At 38.5% G+C, this 23,962-nt stretch overlaps 1 protein-coding gene across 16 annotated transcripts in view; it reads right to left on the bottom strand.

The window, feature by feature from the left end:
- Nucleotides 1-23,962, bottom strand: part of ANKS1B (ankyrin repeat and sterile alpha motif domain containing 1B) — a gene marked incomplete at both ends in the record, with an annotated part of 433,162 nt that overhangs the window by 152,977 nt on the left and 256,223 nt on the right. For all 16 annotated transcript variants that reach the window (XM_082076086.1, XM_082076094.1, XM_082076095.1 and 13 more), the window contains 2 exons: nucleotides 5,276-5,428; nucleotides 17,538-17,636. In XM_082076086.1, coding sequence (XP_081932212.1) covers nucleotides 5,276-5,428; nucleotides 17,538-17,636 — 252 coding nt within the window. The remainder of the gene's footprint in view (nucleotides 1-5,275; nucleotides 5,429-17,537; nucleotides 17,637-23,962) is intronic.

Below are 23,962 nucleotides of genomic sequence, written 5' to 3'. Positions count from 1 at the left end.
CAAGAACACTTCCCCAAAAGTTCAAAATCTTGACAGTAATTGAGTTTAAGAAGCCATTGGTAAACATTAACGTTACAGGAGACGAAGACTGGATCACCCACGTGAAAGATGGATGTACACAAATAGAAGCAGCTCACAGTGCAGGATGAACTAATTGAGAAGAAATTATAAACCAGGCCACTTGCATGTAACCCTCCTCCCAGGAGTTCAGCTATCTGTGATTCAAGGCCTACTTTCAGTACAGCGCAGCTGTGGTACCATTCTCAGTTTTCTTCTGAGAAAATTGCTGGGGCGTGAGAAGGAGCTGTGAGGGAGCTCACAGGCTGGGGGCATACGAGATAAGAAAGGCAAAGTTGCAGACGTAAGATTGTTGAGACAGAGGAAACTGGCACCTCAAGGATTCAAGGATAACAACATTCGCATTAAAAGGTATAAAATCCCCAGGAAAAAAAGGGGAGATCAGAAGACATCAGCTCAGCAACATCATGGATCAGCCTGTTCCAGGGAGCAACAGAGGCCAGCCCTCCCCTACCCGAGTGATGACTACTTGCCCGGTAGACTTAGTGACTCATTTGGTGGGGGTTGATTTAATGCCTAGTTCATTAGTCTTACAGTGTATTGTGTGTGTTAGATGATAAATATCTTGCTTTGTGCTTTTAAGCTGTTTATACCTTGCCTGAAGAATTTCTTCAGTAAAAGTTCCCTGAAGAGAGTGACTCCCCGAGGGGGAGGGTTATGTAAGTAATCCAGAATAACAGACAAGAATAATATGATTAGTCATGTAGAAGAGCATTCATAATTTAAAGCACAGGTGCACACTTTAGATAGGGTTAGGGGATTTCAGAACACAGTGGACTTTTCATATTATATATATTTCAGAAAAGTTCACATATCTACAGCATCAAATAATATCTGAATCTGAGTACAGAATCTGACCTCTCTAATGAGCCAAGAAACCTGGGAGACAAACCCAGAAGTGCTGGGAAGGCCAATGCTGGGAGAAGGCATTCCAAAAATTTACAATCCCAGGATAAGGAAATTAGAACTATGCTTCCCGGGAAGCACATACCTGAGAAAATAACGCAGCAAATGGATCTAGGAAAATTCTTGATCTGAAAATGACAAATGAACTAGTGAAACAGAATCTAAATTTCCAAGTCTGGGTTGTTGAAAAAGGACTGAGAATGCTGGTGAGAGCTTGCAAGAAACACAAATAAATAACTTTTAAAGTGACTGATTGAAAGGCTTTAATTGCTGCTTGATTGTGCTTGAGGAAACACACACAGTATATATATGTATATGTATACTTTAAAGTCTGAAAGAAATTAACACATAACTTAGAGTAGACTTTGCTGCAATAATTTTCAATAAAGTGCAGGAAGCTGTATATTAATTTTGTTTCTTAACACCAATGAAGCAGTTGGAGGACCAGAGAAGCCGAGGTAAGGTGGCCTTTATCACTGGTGTCTCAGATCTTCTCTCTCTCTCATATGCTTGGCATTCTCCTTGCATTTTTTTTTAATGTGCTTGCCTAGATTGTAACTTCGAGGATGGTAAAACAGTGTTAGAAATGGAGTAAGAACTGTCCTTTTTTAGGAAGATAAGAAGATTCAAAGCTCTGACTATTCCAGTGTCCTACGGGAGTAGGAGGTAACTCAGAAGAGTTAACTTTAATCATAAAATCACAAAATCATAGAGTCATTTTGGTTGGAAAAGACATTTAAGATCATTATGTCCAACCATAAACATAACACTTCCAAGTCCCACTAAACCACGTCCCTAAGATCCTCATCTACACATCTTTTAAATACCTTCAGGGATGGTGACTTAATCACTTCCCTGAGCAGCCTGTTCCAATGCCTGACAACCCTTTCCATGAAGAAATTTTTCATAATACCCAATCTGAACCTTCCCTGGTGCAACTTGAGGCCATTTTCTCCTGTCCTATCGCTTGTTATTTGGGGGAAGAGACCAACACCCTCCATGCTACAACCTCTTTTCAGCCTCCTTTTCTCCAGGCTAAACAACCCCAGATTCCTCGGCAGCTCCTCACAGGATTTGTGCTCCAGACACCTCACCAGCTTCATTGCCATACTTTGGACGTGCTTGAGTACCTCCACATCTTTCTTGTAGTGAGTGGCCCAAAACTGAACACAGGATTCAAGCTGGGGCCTCACCAGTGCTGAGTGCAGTGGGACGATCACTTCCCTGGTCCTGTTGGCCACACTATTTCTGATGTGTGCCAGGATGCTGTTGGCCTCTTTGGCTACCTGGACACAGTGTTGGCTCATATTCAGCTGGCTGACAATCAACACCCCGAGGTTCTTTTCTGCCAGGCAGTTTCCAGCCACTCTTCCCTGAGCCTGTAGCATTGCCTGGGGTTGTTGTGACCCAAGTGCAGGACCCGGCGCTTGACCTTGTTGAACCTCATACAAATGGCCTCAGCCCAGCGATCGAGCCGGTCCAGATCCCTCTGAAGAGCCTTTTTACCCTCCAGCAGATCAACAGTGGTACTAAAGCTAATCTTAGCATCTCTCTAAGTCAGTAAGGAGAGACAAACTCCTCTAACAAGCAATACAGATAATTAACCGTAATTTAACCACCCTGAATCATCCTCTGGATTCTTTCACCATCCTTTATAGTTTATAAAGGGAATTTAGGGAGGCTAGCTTCATTCAGCTACAGGGAGACTTTCAGAATATCCTTTCTTCCTTATGTCTTTCAAAAGATTAGCTGTTTGCTTTAATAAGTTAATTGAATAGATTTGTGTGATGGTCAGCATCATACATGGAAGTTCTGAGGCATGTGGTAAGTAAAACAACAGTATACTGAGATGCATAAAGGATGACCTTATTACTAGTTTAGATTTTGGAAAAAAACCCTAAATCTTCATGAACTTCATCCACAGGCATTTGAGTTGATGACTACAAAGAGTGTAGAAAGAAGATATTAAAGACTTTTCGTTTTTTGAGATGTAAAGGAGGGCTTGTGAAAAATTAAATCTTCTCTCCCTGTCCTTTCAGTTGTGCTAGTTTACTTAAAAGAGAATATTATCTCTACCTTCAAATCTGTTTCTACCCCTCCAGAAGCCATGGATGATTTCCAAATGGAAAGAAGCACCAAATATGAACTAAGGCATTCCTTGCACCAAAGCAGGAGAGGCTTTTATGTCAGATTCAGTGGCTGTAACTGTTTAAACTGATGGCTAAAATGAGAAAGTTATCATATCTGCAGACCTTGATACATTTTTTTTGGTGTATTTGGCATAAGTGTAAATGAAACTTCTTGCTCCATCTACAACTTAAGCACCAAGAACCACTACAACAAGGGAACTCTGAATTATTTTCAGGATGTTAAGTCTGTTTTTTCTCTTATTTTTCAAGTGGCTAGATTCTGACCTACTCAAGTTAGGAGTCATATTCCAGAGCCACTGGCTTTGACCTTTATGCATTCCTTTATCAAGAATTTTCTGTAATAAGCTCTTGTATGCCATCACCTGAATGTGAAGTGAGACCTTTGAAATTAATTTCAGGCAGCAGGCCTGCTGGTCAGAAATAAGCATCTTGTTCCACCAGACTGCACAATGCTTCAAACCAATTTCTTGTCCATTTCTGAAATATTACCCTCAATTGAAACAGAAAAATAACAGTAAATAGTTTTATAAGCTACAAATTTTCTCAGTAAACATTATTTCATCACAGATAGCAACTATGCTCTTGAACACAATAATCCAGTAATATGTCACATGGGAAAAATATTTATCTCCATAGGTATCTACATCTATACAAACATTTAAACAACACTTTATCAGCTGCTTCTTGCAACTCCCTTGCAAAAGGGAGTGTTTTCCCAAGAAGTACAGGCTTTAAATGAGAACATGACGTTAAGCTATAAAGTTAGAGGGGTATATACTGGTCTGCTTGATAGTAATTTTACAGAAATGTATTAACCCTTTTCATCAGTTTAAGCAAGTTTGGAATCAAACCACAAGCCTTTAATGAAGTTTTAATGATCCACTTGGGGGAGCTAAAGGGTAATTTGTTCCAAACCGATTATGGCACAATGTTTGGGATGCAAAATTAAGTTACAGAAGACAATGTGAGCAGAGAGTTCCACTTTTTTTTTCAACTCAGTGCTGGTTGTTAATCTATATTAGCTTCTGGAGCAAAGAGCCATCAGTTCTTATTAAAATTCTGGCCACATATAGAAAAAAGAATCACAGTTATAAATAGCTTAGCAGCAGACACCCATAATAGCATCAGTCACATCCTGATTTCAATTATACACCTACAATATACATTGAAAGCAACAGACATAACATGTAAGGCAGAGTTTGGTCCTTACTCTACATTTTCATGCTAATTAACATTAACTGTAATATGACAGCAAGAAAATAAATTCTAACATGCAATGGTTTTGTCTTTCAGTTAATATGAAATACCTATGGTTACTGGTGGGCTTTTGACTGTTCTGGGAGTTAGACACTAATGAGAGGCAGACATGCAGTATCTCCTATATTGGAAGGAAGAGGCTGTGCCTTTTCTCTGTGAAGAGACAATAAAGTATGATATTGGGCTTTTCTCCGTGTTGGGATTGCCCTAAATTTCAGAAAAACTCTTGATTTCAAAAGCCACAGCAGATCTAAAGCTATACCATCTATCTTTTATAAAAGGAAACAACTCAGTTTCAGAAACATAACTTAAATGAAAATTCCATCTGCAAAGCTGTACCATCAATGTCTTCACTGTATCAATACAAAATTAATCTAATTCCAAATTACTCTGCAGCACAGTCTACATTGAAGTTTATGGTTACCCATGTGTGGCATCTAATTTAACTAACTCATGTAAAAGTGATATTGAAATAAAAGATTTTGTTCCTTTAGCATAACCTATTAACTGTATTTAAGGTCTCCTTATTTTGTGTTTAATTTAGTCAGGGCAGGTGGAAAAAGTAAACTGTAACTATAATTACCAGAAGTACTGTTAGGCACTTTAAAAGCTATATACTACCAAAATATATTTTTAAACGTCATTCAGCATCCTGAAGCAGTGACACAATCATGCTGATTGAATACCATGCTAAAGAAAATAGCAAAGCAAATGGAAGCAAAGGGTACAGTCAATCCAGGTATAGGCATGAAAGATGTAAATGTTAACAGCACTTGATGACACTATCTGTAGTGAAATTTGTTTCTGTGCTTTCGCTTTGATATGTAAGGGCAAGGACTATAATGTATTTAGGAGGAACTACTGCTACAAATTGATCAACTTACATTAATTAATTCAATCTCCCAGATTTTTTTCACAAGGTCCATCGATGTATAGCCATTAATTAGAAAGGATTTGGTATAGTCACCCAATTCAATGGAATCCAGCCATTCAGCTACAGAGCTGGGGTTGTAGCCATCGTGACCAATCTGCTTCATCTGAAAAACAAGAATGAGCAAGAATTACTGATAATATTCATTAAACAACTTTCAGAACAGCAGCTATTGATATTATTTTCTTTGGGTCAGAGTTATCTCATTCTCTTATCAACATTCTTTTAATGATTAGTACAACATGAAGCAATTTTGTGAGCAAAAACACTAATAAAACTTAGTTTACAATGGATCTTTTTCTTATGTCTGCTTGCCTTTTAAACCAGAGTATACCAAGACTGCAGCATGAGTTCTATTTTTACTAGACATCAGAGAATTCACAAGTGAGGGAAGGCAAAAGAAAGGATGAGAAAGGAACATTATTAATATCCTGATTGCACAAAAATGTCATATTTGAGCTAAGATTCCATAGAAGGGGAAGAAATTAGACTGAGGAATGGATCTTTGGGTATGAAACTGCAAGTGAAACATATCACCTTGGTTATATTATTCCTAATTTATATCTCCTAGTAGGTTATCTGATATTTTATGATGGTTGAAACTGCACTATATTTTTCTGTCCCCAGACGAGGCTTAAAAAAGTCTGTTTCCTCTACCTGCTCACATTTTATATGGAACTCTTGGGCCGTTAATATATTTTAGATTTGCCTCTGACTGTCAAGTTGCTTGAGATTGGACAATCAAACCAAATGTTATTGGAATGGAATTGACAGAATGATGTACACAGAAGCGCACCACCTGCATTCAAATAGCAACACAGGCACAGAAAGAATAATCACATTAATCTTGTTTTCATAATAAACTAAGAAACACCACTGGCATCTTATTTTTCTGAATTTTGTTAAGCTGCTAAGAAGTAAAGAGCTGCAATTTCTCTTTCACAGTTGCCTCTCAGTAACACAAGTGAAGATTTTCAAGCTAGCTGTTAAAGATAAAAATGTATGAAGCCTCTACCTGTGCAACCTGTTGTGCCATACTCTTTTTATGAATTTTAAATTAATTTGCAATAGTGGAAGAAGTGGCAGAAGTGGAAGTAGAATGAAGCAGAAAAAATTATGCAATAGCCTCAATTTTCAACACTGGTATACGCATATAATCTTTCTATAGAAATGTAACTACTGCTAACTGGATAATACACTTAACTGGTAAACTGTTAAGAAGATTTAGAAATTTAGAAACCTTGTGTTTTGCACAGAATCTCCCGACTGTGCAAAAGTGACACTGTGCATGGTGAAAGCTTGTCTCCCATTCCTGTCTCCTTCTGTACATTCCTACTTCCTGAGAAACAAGGGAAGTGTGACAGAAACATAACGCTTTAAGTTTGAAGTGAGTGACAAAGTAATTTAAAAAGGAGAGAATTTTGATCTTAATATCTTGCCTGACCCAATTTACTTCTCAAAGTTTATATGAAACAGAATTTGAATTCAAAGCAGAGGAAAGAAAAGAGTGCATTTGAAGGCCACAGTAGTATTCGCCGATTTGTCTGTTCAAATGCAGAAAGCCACCATGTCATGACCTTGATCTTGGTTTCCTGCAGTATCAGAGAGGAGTGATGCAGGCACACTGCATCTTGGATATGACAGTTTCCTCTTCGGTCTTTTGCTGCAGATGTTGGATATACAAAATTAATGGAAATATTTAAAGGATATAGTGAAATCAGTATCTTAAATCATAAAAGAGAGACAGGAGAAACCACATAATTAACAATGGGAATTGTAGATTTTGAGGTCACTTCTGTAACAAAGGAGTCATATTAGGAAATGAGAGTTCAGTTTGGTTCTTGAACTTGACATTTTGGAATTTAGTTTCTTCCTAATTTAGAATGAAATTCTTAGACGTCAAAAGCATGGCAAATTCTTCTTTCATTGTCATTCAGACTTACTTCAAATCTTAGATTGACAGTACTCTGTCCAGCAGGTTGCAAAAAACATTGGAGGACCCTGGGAGCTCTGACTCCTGGGAAGCTTAATTCAAGACCTGATTTGAAATGAGGTATGCTTAAACAACTGACACGTGACAAGAAAGGACCCAGTAAACTGAAGAAGAAAAATCTAATACAGAGAAGACATGAAGAAGATGTACAGGGCCCACAGAGAACATGACTCGTGAAAGATATAAGGTATTTTTGTTTTCTTTCTCTAACAAATAAAAGCAAAGCAACTTCAAAGCAATTTTCAGCATATCCAGATGGGGCACATTATGCAAATTATTTCTTTTGTTTATTGCTATTTGACATTTCTGTTTAAAAAGTCCAGATTTTAACATGATTTTTTTTTTTGACCTGCTGATTGAGAAATCTCATGCAGCCTGGTTCACAATTCTGGTAACCCGACAGCCTCTATAAAAAGCAAACACAGCATGGGAAGTTTCTGAATTCTCAGTTCCCACTGGAGATCTCCGTCAGAAGGGTTGTTAAAATAGATATCACTCTACTACGGCGTGTTGCAAAGGGCTGCAGGCAAGCAAATGCAGGTGAACAATTCAATAAGAAAAAGAACAGAGAACAACTGGAATGTATGTGACCATTTCACTCTTCGGATTTGGTGCCAATTGACAAAATTGTCATCGGGTCACTCAATAGCCTAATGGAAAACACACTGGCCTGTTGTTGGGCAGCAGGAGGCTCTGCAAGCATTTTCTTTCTCCCTGCCCCAGAAATTTGGCAGCTTGCATTCAAGGCTACGTCGGGGGTGGTGCAGCTGCACAGCCTGGGATCAGACCCACATGAGAAATAACAGTGAGAAGCCTGGTCGGGGCCACCCCACCTTCTGCAGAAGCTGCATGTGAGCTCAGGTCCATGTCCCTGACATTTGCTTGAGCTGTGCCACAGCTACATCTGTGCCCAGCCATGCACCTTGCTGATCCTCACCCATCAACTTGCCCTCCCAAAAAGACCCTGTGCATCCTTATCCCTGTGGATTTTCCCTGGGACATAGCACTCTGCAGCCATTGACAATGTCCCTGCTTCACTCGCTCTGTGCTCGCTGCTGGCTTCACTGTCCCCCCTCAGCTGCCAGCCCACCTGCCCTGGCAGGGCAGCCCCTCCTGCTGCTCCTGTCACAGAAAAGTAATCTCAGAACTAGAATATTTGCCAGTAGTTTCAGCACAAAAGCAGTATTTTGTTTTGTCATGAACCAAGAACCAATCTCTTACCTAGACCATATTTTCTAAAATGTGTGTAATACCACCAGGGGGATTGGACTAGATGATCTTTGGAGGTCCCTTCCAAACCCTAATTCTGTGATTCTGTGAAAAATAATAAACTTTCAGTATCTGTCCTCTTATATAGGAAGTTTTGTTCTGTATGTTAATAACATCAGCTGGCTTATTAACTGTCATTCATAGATGGCTGAATGTTTTATTTTCAAATATTTATTGACAGATTGGTTATCTAGACATGACATTATCATTAATAGTATCTGCTTTTCTTACAAAACATTACAGAATTTTTAAATTAAAAAAAAAAAAAGCTAAGAGTTTGAAACATCTGTCTGGAAGTGCTGCCCCTTTACTTTATTAGGTCTCCAGTTTTGTTGCATCTTATCCCAGTCCTCATTAATAGGTCATGGCTCTTGGACTGTTTGTATTTTCTTTTTTCTGTACTGCACCATGATCTTAGACTGCCCTTACAGATCATCTAAACCCTGTAGGCTTCTTTGCTGATGATATTTGCTGACTGATTTTTTATTTTGTTTTGAGAAAAAGCTCCTCCTATCTACTGTCTGTATTTCCATGTGTAACATTTCAATCATTTTGCACCAGCAACAACACATGCACCAGTGGTGTCAAACATCTAAGCAGCTATGCACACACTGTTTGACTCAGAGCAGCATAAAATCTCTAAGCTTCAAGTCATGACAGCCTTTCAGATATTAACTGCTCATAAATAGGGGGAGGTTTGTTCTTCCACAGCCACTGCTACTAGTTCATTTGGTTGTTATCTTTAAAGAACAGATGATTTTAGTGTGTCGACTATGGAAAAGGCTAGGAATGAAGCCCATAGGATTTAGAGAAAAAGAAACTTTGAAGAAAATATTATATAAGTATTACATAAATGAGGCATGGAAGAAGACACAAAGCATACAGGATTTCTCTCCAAGGCCCTATTGATCTATCTCTAGTATCACTTCCTTTGAAATAAATAGAAAGCAGAAGCCAGAAAGAGCTGTTTCTCATAATAAAAAAGTAACGTCAAGTAGCATCCTAATGGGTTGAGATACATCTTACAAGAAACTGTCTGTACATCTGTCTTTTTACAGGTGCATCACTGCTTTATCTATATAGTATTTTACCTTAGGATACAAGGTACGTGAGTTTTTGTTCCTCAAAGGTAGCCAGGTAAACAAAAACAGAGCTTCAAAGTAATCATATATGCACCAGAAGCATCAAGGTGAATTCAGTAACATGGACTATTACCAGTTTTCTCTGATATCTCAGACAGATGGGGAACTAATGCTATTTTCTCCACATTATCTCCACTATCTGGTGGATCTCAGCGCTGTGTGTATTAAAATCAAGCTTTCTATCTGCTTTATAAGGAGAAAGAGATTACTTGAATTTCACAGCTTTTTAAATGATGGCTATGATTACAATGAATTTACACTTGTGCACTTGTGTTGGTTTGCAAGAAATCTTTTTACCAAGCACAGAATGCATTCTTTTAAACTTCTGGCCTAGCTGAGAGATTTAAGCAGCACTTTTGGGAACTTGGATGAAACTATCAACTAACAATCTGATGACTGTGTATGGAAGAGGTATGGAAGAGGTATCTTTTTTTTTTTTTTTTTGGTCTTTTGTCTGTGTGAGTTGTGTGTCGTATATTATGTGCTTTATAAATGTGATCAGCTGGGCTCGTGTTGTTGGGAGAGGATGTCATTCCTCCTCTGGAGCAGTGAAAGAAAGGCTCGGAGAGTGACACTTCTGAAGACCACAGGACCTGGCTGGCTCAGGGGCATCAGGTGGAGCTGCTGACTGAAGTACGGTGCAGAAATTGAGGAACTGGATGGAGTGGCTGCTCTCCAGGGCAGGGGCACAACTCCCTAAAGACCTGAGTAAACTTTGCATTGGCTGCTGTTGAGAAAGCCAGTGCGTGAAAACAGGGACCTGCCTGCAAAAGCACGGTGGGTGAGGAAGAGCTGTATAGGAATCTTTTGGGTTTTTATTCTGTCTATCTATCTTGTCACAGCTTACTATAAAAAGACAGTATCGGCACGTTCACTTTGCAGCGCTGCCTGATTCAGTGTCCTGCCCCGAAGGCAAATCTGGAATACCATGAACTGAGTTCAGAGTTTCCTAGCTAAGATTGCCAGCATTGCAATAGGCCCCCTTTCCGTGATTTTTGCAGTTGGAATCTGTCTTCTGAATTTAAAGGAAAATAGATGCACACACACTTTTTTTTTTTTTTTTTTCCTGGAGAAATTTAAACAGATCCACATCCTGAAGACTGAAAAGACCTCCTAGTTTTTCATCAGACGCAATGCCTGGGTAAAGGGAAGAACAAGTTTCACTCAATACTACTGAGGATGAGGTATGTAACAGTTCAGGACACTTCAGTTGCACATAATGCTATCTTAAGAATACCTAAATCTGGCATTTGTGGACTAGGTAGAAGCTATGGCCTTTGATCTCAAGAGTTTCTATGAGTATAATTTCTACAAGCAGTCCTGTGGATATTTGTTGGCACCTCAGTGCACAGAGCCAGAGCTTTACAGGCATGCTTTCACACCACCACCATGGTGCCTCTCTGGAGACCTTTGAACCTCCGCATGTGAGACAGCTACAGAGAACTTGGCCTTGGCATCCTGTGCAGACAGAGATCATTTCTGAGACTGAAGAGGTACAGCTTGGGGCCCTCTGGGGAACAATGCCTTGAATACAATGTGCTAACAGCCCATCATAAGACTGAAAGGGGAGAGTCATTCTCTGAATGGTGTGTTGCAACCAAAGGCATAGGCACAGGGGAGATGAATCATTTCTCTTGCTAGATGACAAGTGGGAGGGGATGGGACAAAAGCTCTTATCTCACTGGAGGAGGGGAAGGAGGACATAAAGAAGGGTTTCTTGGAGAGAGGAATCATAGAAAAGTACCCTCTGACCTAGTCAGCCCTGAATCTCTAGCTGCCTTCAAGTCTTACTCCTCCTCCCTCCCCAATTCATGGCAATCACTTACATAGGTCTTGTTAGCCTTTCATGCCTCCCACCTCACCAACCATCTTCTAGCAGCTCCAACTGGAATTTTTCTATAGTGAAATGGTCTGCATACTTTCCAGATGGCACTGGAGACAGAAGTTAACAGCCACGCACCAGCAGGCAGAATAATCATTTATATCAACCCAGTGCCATTGAGGACTGAATAGGTGAAGCAATTAAGACTCAAGGGCCATGAAGACATCTCTGCTTCTTTTGTGTGGAGGTGGGAGTAGGGTTAGAAATTCAGTGACACAAGGAGACAGAGATCCATTTCTTTGTGATCTTCTCATTGCATTTGAAACACTGCAAAAGACATTCAGTGTTAGTCACATTTTCCTTGTCTTACTCCAGTCACTCCCGGTTGGTCTTTCCTTTATCTGTGAAGGTGCAGGGACCTAGAGACAAGTGCCATCCTTGATCTCCGAGAAGATTAAAAGAGAAGAGAGAGCCATGCTTTTGGGTATTGAATAAACTGGTCTTTGCTATTTCAGTCTATTAAAAACTTTAAAAGACTTAACTGTGTCCTCGCAGGGGCTGTGCAGAACATAGCCCAAATGTACAGTGTGAGAAATATTGGAAATGTTTGTGTCCAGGCTGTCATGCAGCTTGCTATCTTGCAAGCAGATGGTGAAAGCCATACTGTCCTTTCACACAGCATGTGACAGAATTACAGTTAAACTGGGTACTTGCTCCATTTCTGGACAGGTAAGGTCTCATGACATGGTGATGCCATGGGTGCATAGCATTTTGCATGAGGCAGGCAGTATACAGATGATGGTAACTCTATTGCTGCCTGCAGGGAAGATGCTAGTGTTCCTTCTGAAGCCAGCACTGGAATTATGAACCATATAGGTACTGGAAGTCCTTTTGATGACCTGAAAATATGTTCATAAACATGCCATAGTGAGTAAAGGTGTAGGACAACTGAGTGGTAGTCTTTGTGTTTCTGTGGACAGGTTGCAGACAGGAATGTGGATCCCATCAGTGGCCATGATGGAGCTCATGAACACATGAAGTGTGAAGGCCTAAGGCAGAACAGCCACTCCATCAAATACTCCCAGAAAGGAGTTGTCTGTGTTCTCTTTCTCGGACAAAAGGATGTGCGGATATTGTAAGATCATTCAGTCACCCTAGTCTGGTTGTCATAGAGAGAGAATAGTGCTTCCTCTCTTATAGCATATTTCCTTGTCTGCTGAGTATTCTCAGAGCAGGCAGGAGGCATTGCAGAGTCAATGACAAAGAAGAAAGTATAAAAGAAGCCAGAAAAGAAACAAGACTCTATATGGGCAATTGTGGCAGAACCAGTGACATGCTACTGTTAGCTAAGTGATACAGATAAATGACTGCATGTCATGTCTAGAGTGGTTCACTAATAGGCTCAATTGAGAAGGAAAACATTTGTAAGACTGCTTTCATGAGAAAGCTTTGAAACACATGTATGGAGGGGATATATGGTCTATAGGACAAGTCTAAAGCTAGTCAGAAGTAAACAGCATAGCAGGGATGTATCTAACTTTGTTTTACTGATCCATTTCTATTGTGCTGCATTACTTAAATAATGTAGACTACACCTTTGTGTTTCAGACTTGAAAAATTCATTATGCTGCATTCCAACACTTTTTTCTGTTCTTTATGGTGAAAGGTCTTATAAGCAGTGCAATAAGCAAGTGAATGGCCTCCTTCCAAATCAGGGAAGTAATTCCCAGGGGCATTAGAAGGAGGAAAAGCAGCAGGTAGAAAACATTTCCTTCGAATTCTGTTTTTCATCTTCACTTCCAGCAGTACAGAACCAAGGAGTCATGGCTGGACAGGATCATAAACTTTATAATATCCATTTTGCAGCATTTCCTAGTTTGGACATTGTCTTTAGGAATGGAAGTTGGAATGATCTACCTATTAACTGTGCTAAAAGGGAGAGAATTAAGCACCAGGATTCAAATCAGCTTGCTGAGCTCTGGGATGTCTAAGCCAATAGCAATATAACAATAGCATCCATATGATGTGGTCATTCTCTGTTACATGCACAGCATAGTTAACATGCACAAGCACAGTAGTTCTGTTTTCCTAAATGCCAGACTTACTGTGCTTGCACAAAAGAGTTTTACATATGAGTAATAGATCCAGCACTTTTTGGAAGCACAGCTTTACTGCTCCTATGCTCACAGCCTGATCATGTCCTACTTCTTGTCTGGGTCTGCAAAGCACCCAGGAAAGCGGCTGGCTGCCTGCACACCACTGCTACAAGATTCCCAAACTTGCTTTGTGCTGAGACCTCTCCATGCAGGAAGGAACAAGCTGCATACTTTAAGAATAGCTCTGAAGCCAGGAGAAAGCTGCTTTCAGCTAACATCTTTCTTCCATCTGTCAAATGAGAGAATGTTCCCATTATGTGCCGGGAGAAGAAGCCATACACTGAGCATCCCACACAAAACCAATCCTTTTTCTTAACTAAGTTCTCAGATAAGCTAGGATAATTCTTATTATTCAAATACATTTTGTTTTTTCAGGAACCTATCGGGGAGTCACTTGCACATAGGTTTTGGATACCAAAATAACTTGACAATGCTCCCTAGTTTCCTGTTGCACTTAAGTGTGGCTAAAATGTTACGTTATGACTGCCAGTACTTTCTTAATCAATTAAGCATATCCCACACACAATTATTTTCTCAGTATTATTTTTTTTCTCAGGTCCTTGTATTTGCAACTTCAGTATCTTTTTAGATGTTTTCCTCTATCACTTGACATGTCTGAACATCCTCTTAATAAAATGAATAAAATCCTTCTCCAAACTTCTATTGATTTAATTCGTTTGACACACAAAAAAATCTTAAATGCAATATCAAAGTCCACTACAAAATTTGCTCTAAGACTGATCTCATGTATAAAATATTTCCATTTCAAGAATTAACTTCCAGAAATTATATTTCTACTGGAGTGTCTTGACCTTATCTAATAATAATACGCTATAAAGTGCTCTAGTTAATATTAATGTGAAACTTGAATAACTTAAATTACATTAGTGTGAGATAAGAATTTGGGCTACTAGCTCTAATCCAACAAAAATAAAAGGTATTTTGAAAAGCAGAAATCTGAGAGATTTCAACTCTGCCTGTCTCTTATGAACATATCAGTTTACCTCTCCTCAAAAACAGAATCATCAGAATGTAGACTACACCTTTGTGTTTCAGACTTGAAAAATTCATCATCAGAATCATCAAGGAAAAATATTTTGAGAAATCCAGGTAAACATACCTTTTAATACTGGTTAAACACTGCATAAGAAACTACAAAGATTAATTCATCTACATTTCGACAGATATATTTTCTTTTCCTATTAAAACCTAGATAAAGCTCTAGAAAGAGTTTCGTAAACAAGCTACTGGTGTTTGAAATAAAGGAATTCATCACTCTTTAGGAAGCCAGCAATTAAGAGTAAAAAAAGACAGTCTTTCCTTTCAGCCACTAAATGCCTGTTGCATTTTCAGGCTGCAGAGATAAATGTTGATGAGAATTTTAAAAAGAGCTTTTTTATTTTTTTTTTAAGAGTATTTTAAAACCTTGACAATAGATTTGTTTCTTGATTTTTATGCTCTAAGCTTAGTTAATACTGCCTGAGTATACGGCTCTAAGGAAGTGCTTATCCATAGATGTTTTATAAAGCATGTAACTTCCATAAAAAAATAAGACAAGACAGGAAACATTTATAGTAAAACTCAGAATAATATCATCACCAATGTTATTAAGTACTAAAACAGAAGGAGTCATCAAGTTTTAAATTAAATGAGGAACATAAAAAAGGTACATGTTCAAATCAAACTAAAAGAATTTTTATCTAATGAGATTCAAATTAGTGAGAGTCCAACTATGGTTTGAGATCTTAAATTATTTAGACCATAGGAAATATTTTGAATGCATGATGACAGAGCTGAACTTATCAACAAACAAGGAGAAATACAGAAATGTTTCACAGTTCCTTGCAGGATGTCAAAGATTTTTAGACCTTCAGCAAGCTGTTGTGAATACATCAAGGGGAGGTTACATCAGATGAAACTTACCATGATCCCAATTTTTGGGCCCCATAACTATTCTGACAGCTGCGCTTTCAAGAGAGCTCAATTTTGAATAGGAAATTATGATTTTTTTACTATGTAAGCTCTCTTGTGTTGCTGAGTCATTTAAGTGAAGAAATATGATGCATAGTTTCAGTTTTCAACTGCCTTTCTTTTGGTGTAACATTCTTGAATCAAAGACACATTAAAAACTTGGTCCCTAAGGACTGTTTATTCTAGTTTAACAGGGAAGCTGCTAAAGACCACACAACCGTTCCTCAGCCCAGGCTTCAAGCTGTTCTGTGTTACTTAATTACTTAATGTTGATTCTTCCAAGTAACTGCATAACCATCTTCTTCTCAACTGGTTTCAAGAGTATTTCTAGACCTTGATTCTGTTCTCCTTTCCCACATTAAGCACATTTTTAAAAGACCTCAGTTGGAGTTGTGTGACAGAATCTGGTCTCAGCATTAGTATACTCCCCAAAAGCAGACATTATTAAAAATGTTTTCATAAACGCCAGCTACTGAGTGCAGATAGCACTACAATTATTATATATTAACAATCCATTCATTAATTTTGGAAAATTTAAACAAGAATAGTGATCTCTCTAAGAAGTACGAAAACCAGAAAAAATACTCCATCAGCTAAGAGCTGGGATTAAGATTACAAAATTTTGTTTGAATGATAGCATTGATGAAAACTTAATAAATTAATAGTTAAACCTTAAATATCTATTGTAACTCATCAAATGCTACTTTCATATACCCTACCACTTTTACCATTTATGTTACTTGTCTAATATGGTATGTGGAATATTATTGTCTTTAATAATCTTTAGTGTTTCAGTGCAGACTTATATTGTAGTATATATGGATTGACTAACACATCCAGATACAGAAATTGTCCACAACTTCTAATTTTTCCCATATAAAAGAAACCCTTGTTCTCTTTTACAAGTGATCCATCCAGTAAGTCATGATGCATCAATAAGCCTCTTCCAGCAGTGCCAGCCTCATATTCTAGACTGAAAAGTCCTTTAATAACTCTTCTAATTCTCCAACATTATCAAACTGCAGGCAGACTAATCTCTATTTACCTCAATTAGTCTATACATGCTGCTTCCAGAACGCTCCATGCACTTTATGTTAGGTTTTATTTCTGGCCTAGTAACTTAGACTAAGTATGTGCATTATATGTGGCAGCCTTATGAGCCTTACTGGTGTGGCAAAATCAAATAGTAAGTTTTCATGTTAGGTCCACTACCTCTCTTGTTTGGAATGCTAGTAGAAGCCTGATATATTCTGGTATACAAAATATGAGAAAAATCCCATTCTATCACTGATTTTAAAATCTATAGTTTAAATCAGCTAGCACCAAAAATGATTGGAAAAATGTCTGCAAGTTATTCTGTCCACAGATGAGAAGAAATATTCATGTACACAGCAGCGAATCAAATATGAAGCCTGCACGAAGTCTCCACATCTTACACAAAAGGCAGGTATTAGGGAAATGATGTTTCATCCAAGGCTTTTGAGAATACTGATATAAGGGGCAAACTATTTCCAGGCCAACTGCTATGTAAAGACAAACATTTGGCATTCATTGACAGCCTTATTTACACATATGTAGTGACAGTCTATAAACAGATTGAAAAGCCAAAAATAATTAAAATAAATTCTAAACAGCCATCACTTCAAATTACAGATTTTCCTCTCCTTCACTTTGTCTGTCTATTACATCTATACAAAATGAGTTCAGTGCAATGACATTATGTTATGGCACATTTGCATATGCAAAAAACATGTCTACAAAACCAGTAAAGAGTGACATTGTTCTCCATTCAAAATGGTGTTTAAGGTAATGTGAAAGCTAGAGGTGTGAGTTCCCTTGCTTGATAATAACAGAAACTATACCTTTGGGAGAAGCTGGATTGCTTGGAGTATTCTCTGTCTGTGTCCAGAGTTAAGGATTCCTATTTCCAGGAGATCCTGGTCCTCCATTACATTGCTTCCCTAAAATGGAAAAAAAAAAAAAAAAAAGGTAGAATAAAAATGAAAAAATAGCAGATGCCTTCAATAGCCTGAAATAAGCCCTTCTGGTGTGTTTAAAAGAGAACATTTTGCTTAACTTGTAGTATCCAACAACAATCATAAATGACTGATGATTGCATTCATTTTCATGATGACAAAATATGGTGGAAGGCGCTTGAGCTCATGGACAGTTACTATACTGCTGGCGGCACTGACAGTGGACACTCACTCACTCAAGCCAAATACTAGATGTGAACCTTCTTTCATTTGATTGAAATGAGGGACAAGACCAGAGAAATGTTCAGAAACTTCATATTTTCATTCCCTTCCTGTTTTGCCCAGCTATATATTATTTTCATTTTTCTCCAGACTTTGCACAGAATAAGATCAACAGAGTGGATGAGAATAAAATTATTAGTTTACAGATGTACTCTCGAGGACTCTCAAGTGCTACTCTGCAGAGTATTCTGCAAAATCTAGGAGAGGTCTTTTTAAGGCAATCATGGAAACTTTGCGAAGCTATTACATTTAAAATTATATTGCACAGTGAAGAAACCAAAGAGGGGCATCAACAAACGCCATACAGTCCCCATCCCCTGAATTTAATTGTACCAGTTTTGTCCTAACTTCACCCATCACTGCTCTTATCTCCGTGCTTGCAGGCAGATCAAATAACTCCTAACATGCAAACAGCTGAAGAAGACCATCTGTTCAAACAATACACAAAATGAGCACCCACAAAACTCCTCAATTCAAGCCTCTATTCTGAGGAGTTGCTACCAGTAGGACAGGACCTATAGCTCCACAAACAGGATAAGACGACTCCCAGATTCAAGGCATCTGACACCACCTAGACAGTAAGTTCAGCATTTGAAAGTTAACGTGCTTGATTAGCTGGCAGTGACTACTGGGAATCACAGGAGGCACAACCATAGCTTGAAAAGGGAACTGCAGTAAGGGATCAAATCAAGATGGTGCAAAGTAGGCTGGTAATCTTGTATTGCCTTATTAGGCTATCTAATTTCAGCCAAAACCTCTTTTATATATATATATATATATATATATATTTATTTTATTTTATTTTATTTTTTTTTTTAAAAAAAGCTTCTAACTATTACAGTTGTGAGCAAAACCTGCAAAAAAACCCAGATGGCCTGCCTGAACTCTTACCCCTATTGGAGTCTCATGACACTAATTTGCTAGAAGCAAGAATTCTTATTATTTGTACTCATTTAACATCATCATGAAATAGCCTTTATGTGAGCAAATCCATGAAAAACTTCATCTCCACCTTTCCATTTGGCTAGCTGCTTCTGACTCAGTAGAGCTATTAAGCAGCAGCAAAATGAAAAGCTAATAGGCGCATAATAGAACATGCTTAAATACTTTGCTGAATCAGGGCTTAATAACGGATATGAATTCTTTCTAAATATGAAACCTCCTGTCCCACAGCAACAGAGCTTGCTTTCAAAAAGCACGCTGGTATATGCAATACTTCACCCTGTTCAGCTGCTAAATCTTCACTCTTTTCAGATGGACTGATTAGTTTACAGATGTACTTTCGAGGACTCTCAAGTGCTACTCTGCAGAGTATCCTGCAAAATCTAGTGGAGGTCTTTTTAAGGCAATCATGGAAACTTTGCGAAGCTATTACATTTAAAATTATATTGCACAGTAAGTGGTATGATTTAAGACTACAAGCCTGCAAATCATATCCTGAAAGAATTTTTGTGCGGCATTCAGAAGAGGGGCAGGCAGAAACCTGCTCTAAAGGGAGAAGCTGTGCAATCACTGCAGTTTAAGTACATCACACGGGGTAGGAGTGCACCCAGCACAGGCTGTGCAAACAGTGATAGTGATGAGGTGGGGTGAACACCCCCTTCATCTCCCTGGAAAACACACACACACAATGTAATTTCCCCTTTCTTCCTTTCTCCTTTAAATAACCTAAAGGAGGCTGTAAACTTACAGGAAGAACTGGGGAAAAATACCTTCCATTTTAGGCTGGATTCTCCAGCTGCTGGAAATAGCTGGCATAAATGGATTTAACTAAACTGAGCCAAGTGAGGATCCAGTCCAAAAAAAGACTATACATCTTTGTTCATTTTAATAAATGCAGCTATTTTGTTTACAGCTATTGCTTTCACTTCATTTCACTGTTTTTCAGATTTCACCTTTCATGACTGCGTGATGTTTACACACAATCACGGTACACTCATCACTGAGCTACTACACATTGTTTACTGGTGTCAGTAACCTTGGCATCCAGCTTCAAATACTGCAATATTTAAAACCCAATTCAACTAACACTTAGGAACAGGAAAAAATCCTGTCTCTTTACACAAAGTTGCTGCATAGCAGAGACAGCATTATTTTATTAATATGTTACTATTATTTTTCCTTATGTATTAGTTAATATATTTTGTTTCTTTGCAGTTGGCATTATGTATTTTTTAAAGTATGTCAAGGTTACAAAATCCAATATTTAAAACTCAGGAAAGACTGGAATTTGTGTTGGCTCCTTGTCCCGTCTGAGAAGGCAGCAACCTGGCCTTTCAGTGTGCTCAGGTTTTGGAGCTTTTCCTGTGTATTACCATCAGTGTCAACAGTAGCAGACACTCATCTCTTCTGTTAAAGAGACTTAATTGTCTCCTGCCATGGAGCTAAACCAGCTCTTCATTTAACACTAGAGCAAACCAGGAAACTTTAGATAGTCGGTATGTACCTACTATTTCTTAAAGTAGAGGAATAAACCGACAGTAGTAGAAAGCTGTTGTCTGCTTTGCAGACATGCCTGTGAAGAGAAAAAAAACCAGTCTCCCTTATTCCTATCTCCCTGGTGTCTGTTCCTATTCTCCCCTTAATCCCAGTCCCTGATTCCTTTTTTACCCAATTCCTCTTGCACTCCTCCAGTCTCCTTCCATAGGCTCCTACACTGAGAGTGAGGAAAACCTCACTTCCTTCTGCAGCAGATCAGAGACAAGAGGAGAAATTCTCTCCCTGCTCTTAGCTGCCACGCACACTTTTATTATAAGCCTCTTTTATTATAACCTTGATTAACTTTACAGAGGCAACACGGTAAATGTAATTAAAATTTATATTAATGCAAGAATGTCTTTTCACATTATTTTGGCCTTAAAACCAGCTTTGTTAGCTATAACATGCACCAAAAAGAAATGATTCTAGTAGACACCTAGGGAATGTGAGTCCAAAGATTTACCTTTGTTATGCTTATATACAGAACAGGTCCTTATAACAGGAAATATAGGACAGCCATCTGTACTGAGGTTAATATGCTTTTATTATGTAATAAAAACATAAGAGGCTTTGTGATACTGTGGTTTCTTAAGTCTATAGGAAAACTTAGTTGGAAAACTTACTTCTTGGAATTAAAGCACTAAGAATGTATCAAAATTGCTTATACTGGGACAGATTCAGATCTTATTCCCTTCAGCTTACACTGTTGGAGTTCCTGTCTTGTTAATGCATAAGAAATAGTCTTATAAATTAGAAAGATTCTGGCTCTGAAGTTCCCGTTAGTAAAAAGTGTAGCTGACCCCCCTGGGATTTGTGGTTCTGCACAACTCTCAGAAATATCATATTTTTCCCTGTGGGCACATGCAGGAAGCCAATCTCCTGAGTAAGAAGGCAGAAGTTTCACAGAACAGTTGGGCTCATGAAGGAAGGAAAAACGAAGCTGCATGTGGGAGACTGGAGCCATATGAAAAACAACACAATTTAAAAAAACCCAGAAATTTTGCCAAAATCTGAGATAGTTCCTATAAATATGTTCAGAACAAAATACATAACGGTACGTTATGAGATAAAGGTTTCACTGGCATTTATTTGGGATGTTGCACACAAAATCACCTCTGGCACTCTCTACCTGAAGCTAATATAGCCTTTCCCAAAAATGCTGTATTAGACCTTTATACCAGATTCCAAATGTATGTAAGTATAGATATAGGTATACAGAATCTCTAGATATTAGGGTGACAGGTGTGACTGTGTTTCTCATTGTTCCCCTTTTGTACCTACGTTTTTAATCTTTCTGATATTTTCTGTGGATGAGACCTACGGTGAAAAATTTCAATGTCTGGTTCTGTCATCTAAATAAAATAAAAATAGTACAGAAGCTTTCAAACAGCTGGGAGATATATCACTAAACTTATCTGGAAATTCAACCCCTGAAGGTGAAAGAGAGGGTATGTGGGGAACAAACAACCTGCACGTGCTTTTTGGTCTTGTTCTTCACCTCAGCTACCAGAGTGAAAGCCTGATAAAGGTTGTAGAGAGGTTTTAAACATTTTCATTGCAATGAAAGTCCTGGAAAAAACCCTCAGTGGGGAGGTAAATGCAGATGCATCCGTATATGTAAACTGAGTAAAAAATGGCTGAAAAAAGAGAAGGAAAAAAATTAATTTGGCACTTGAAGCTTTTTTATCTCTCACAAAAGAAAATATTGTTATGTAAGAAATAGAAGATTTGGGAAAGTTCTGGAGATAGGCTGGCAATACCAACTAACTCGGCTTTTTCTATGCTCAATTACATCAGATAGAGGAGGAGAAGTAGTGAATCTGGTGCCTAAAGCCTTGTAAAAGCTGCCACCCCCCACGCTGAGCTGAATCCATTTACTGAGCAGACATTATCGAGATCAAGTTCAACTGGAGATGCCAAATGCTACTGGAAGTGGCAACAACTTTTGGCAACCTTTTTATGCATTTGGTGTCTTGGAAGTAGGTTTGCCCAAGACCAAGGTTGGTGTGTGTGAGGGAGGTAAATACAGGATTGGCGGGGTAGCACCAGTGGGTGCATCACTCTTGTTGCTTGGGGAGCACGATATGCTCTCTTTTGCCTTCTCCCAGCTGCCCAGGTAGCAATATCCATCCAAATTTTATATTTGCACTGTATCTCCCACTGGCTTCCTGAGACCTGACACTGCAGGAGCACAGCTGGGGGATCTGAATGGAGTTGGGGCAACAGGTCTCATACTGAGGTTTTCAGGGTTGCTGGAAATACGACTTGGCATAGAAAGGAAAAAAGATGATTTGGGAGGTGGTACAGTTAGCTGGGGTATCTGAGAGTACCATAATTCCTGCCGCTCAGATAAGCGAGGTGGGAGCAGGACAGGGGCAGATGGGAATGCTCTTCCATTGTACGTGCTTGGAGACTGAAGTCAGACATAGAAAACAGACAAACAGCGTCAAAGACCCCTGATGTTCCTTACCCCTTCTACCCCACAAGCATAACTGGTAAGGAAGGGAGTAGGCACCTGGTACCAATGGGAACAAGGGCTGTTATGAAATGCATCCTCAAGGGCTCACTTAAAACAGCTCCCTCTTCATTCCAAATTGCTTTGCTTCTTGATCACCTAATCCTAATATCCTTCCAAACTGCATCTCATTGAAATAGCTGACATCTAAACTGTTCTCTGGCTGGGAACAAATTAAAGAAATCTCACAAAATGGTTAAGGACACATTGAATAAGGACATTTTATTTTCCATTGTCTAAATGGTATGCCAGAAGGTTTATAAATTTTCATCACAACATAGCTTTTCCACAAGGTAAAACAGTTTATTTCTTAGAGGCTTGCAGAAATGACTACAGAAATGTAGTTTTCAATAATGAAAACCCCTTCTTCTTAGTGCAAAAATTCCAGGCAAGTGTGTCACACATTTAATTTCCAAACAAGAACTGGCAAACAACCAGAATTTAGTACACTTCGATATGAGCGAAAAGGTTGCCTCTTGCTATATTGCCACTGTTAACATGAAAACAAGATCTGTAAGAATGATTATTGAGTGAAATGCTTAACTTGTACTTTGAGGTCAGAAAGATTTATCAGATTCCTGGAGAATCTGCCGAAGTTGTTATTTCACCTACAAACCTGACAAGACTATGTTAGAAAAAACCCCTGCAGAAGCATGAAATTTTGCCTTGGGGAAAAGAGGTTGATTATAAAACATGCTAGGAAGAAATGACTGAGCATGTTGCAAAATAATAATTTGATAACATTCTTCTAAAATTACTTTGCTTTTAAACTACTAATACACATTCTCAGTCCTCACTTTGCTCTACTGTCAGTCTACATTTGTGACTTTCTTAGCAATTAAAAACCCTATAAAACCAAAGAGAAAACGGGAACAAAGTTTCCCATATTGCTGTCATTTTGTCAGAAAGTAATAACAAACTACTGTTGAGATGTTATTTAAAAAATGGTATTTCATTCATAGGTAGGAGTGAGGTGATAGCAATTCAGAGCCCTAATTTACAAACTGTGCATAAAGATAGAAGGTGACGTAAGAAG

The sequence above is a fragment of the Streptopelia decaocto genome, assembly GCF_964273445.1.
Source record: "Streptopelia decaocto genome assembly, chromosome: 1".
NCBI lineage: Eukaryota > Metazoa > Chordata > Aves > Columbiformes > Columbidae > Streptopelia > Streptopelia decaocto.
This window is presented reverse-complemented; position numbering and strand designations above follow the sequence as displayed.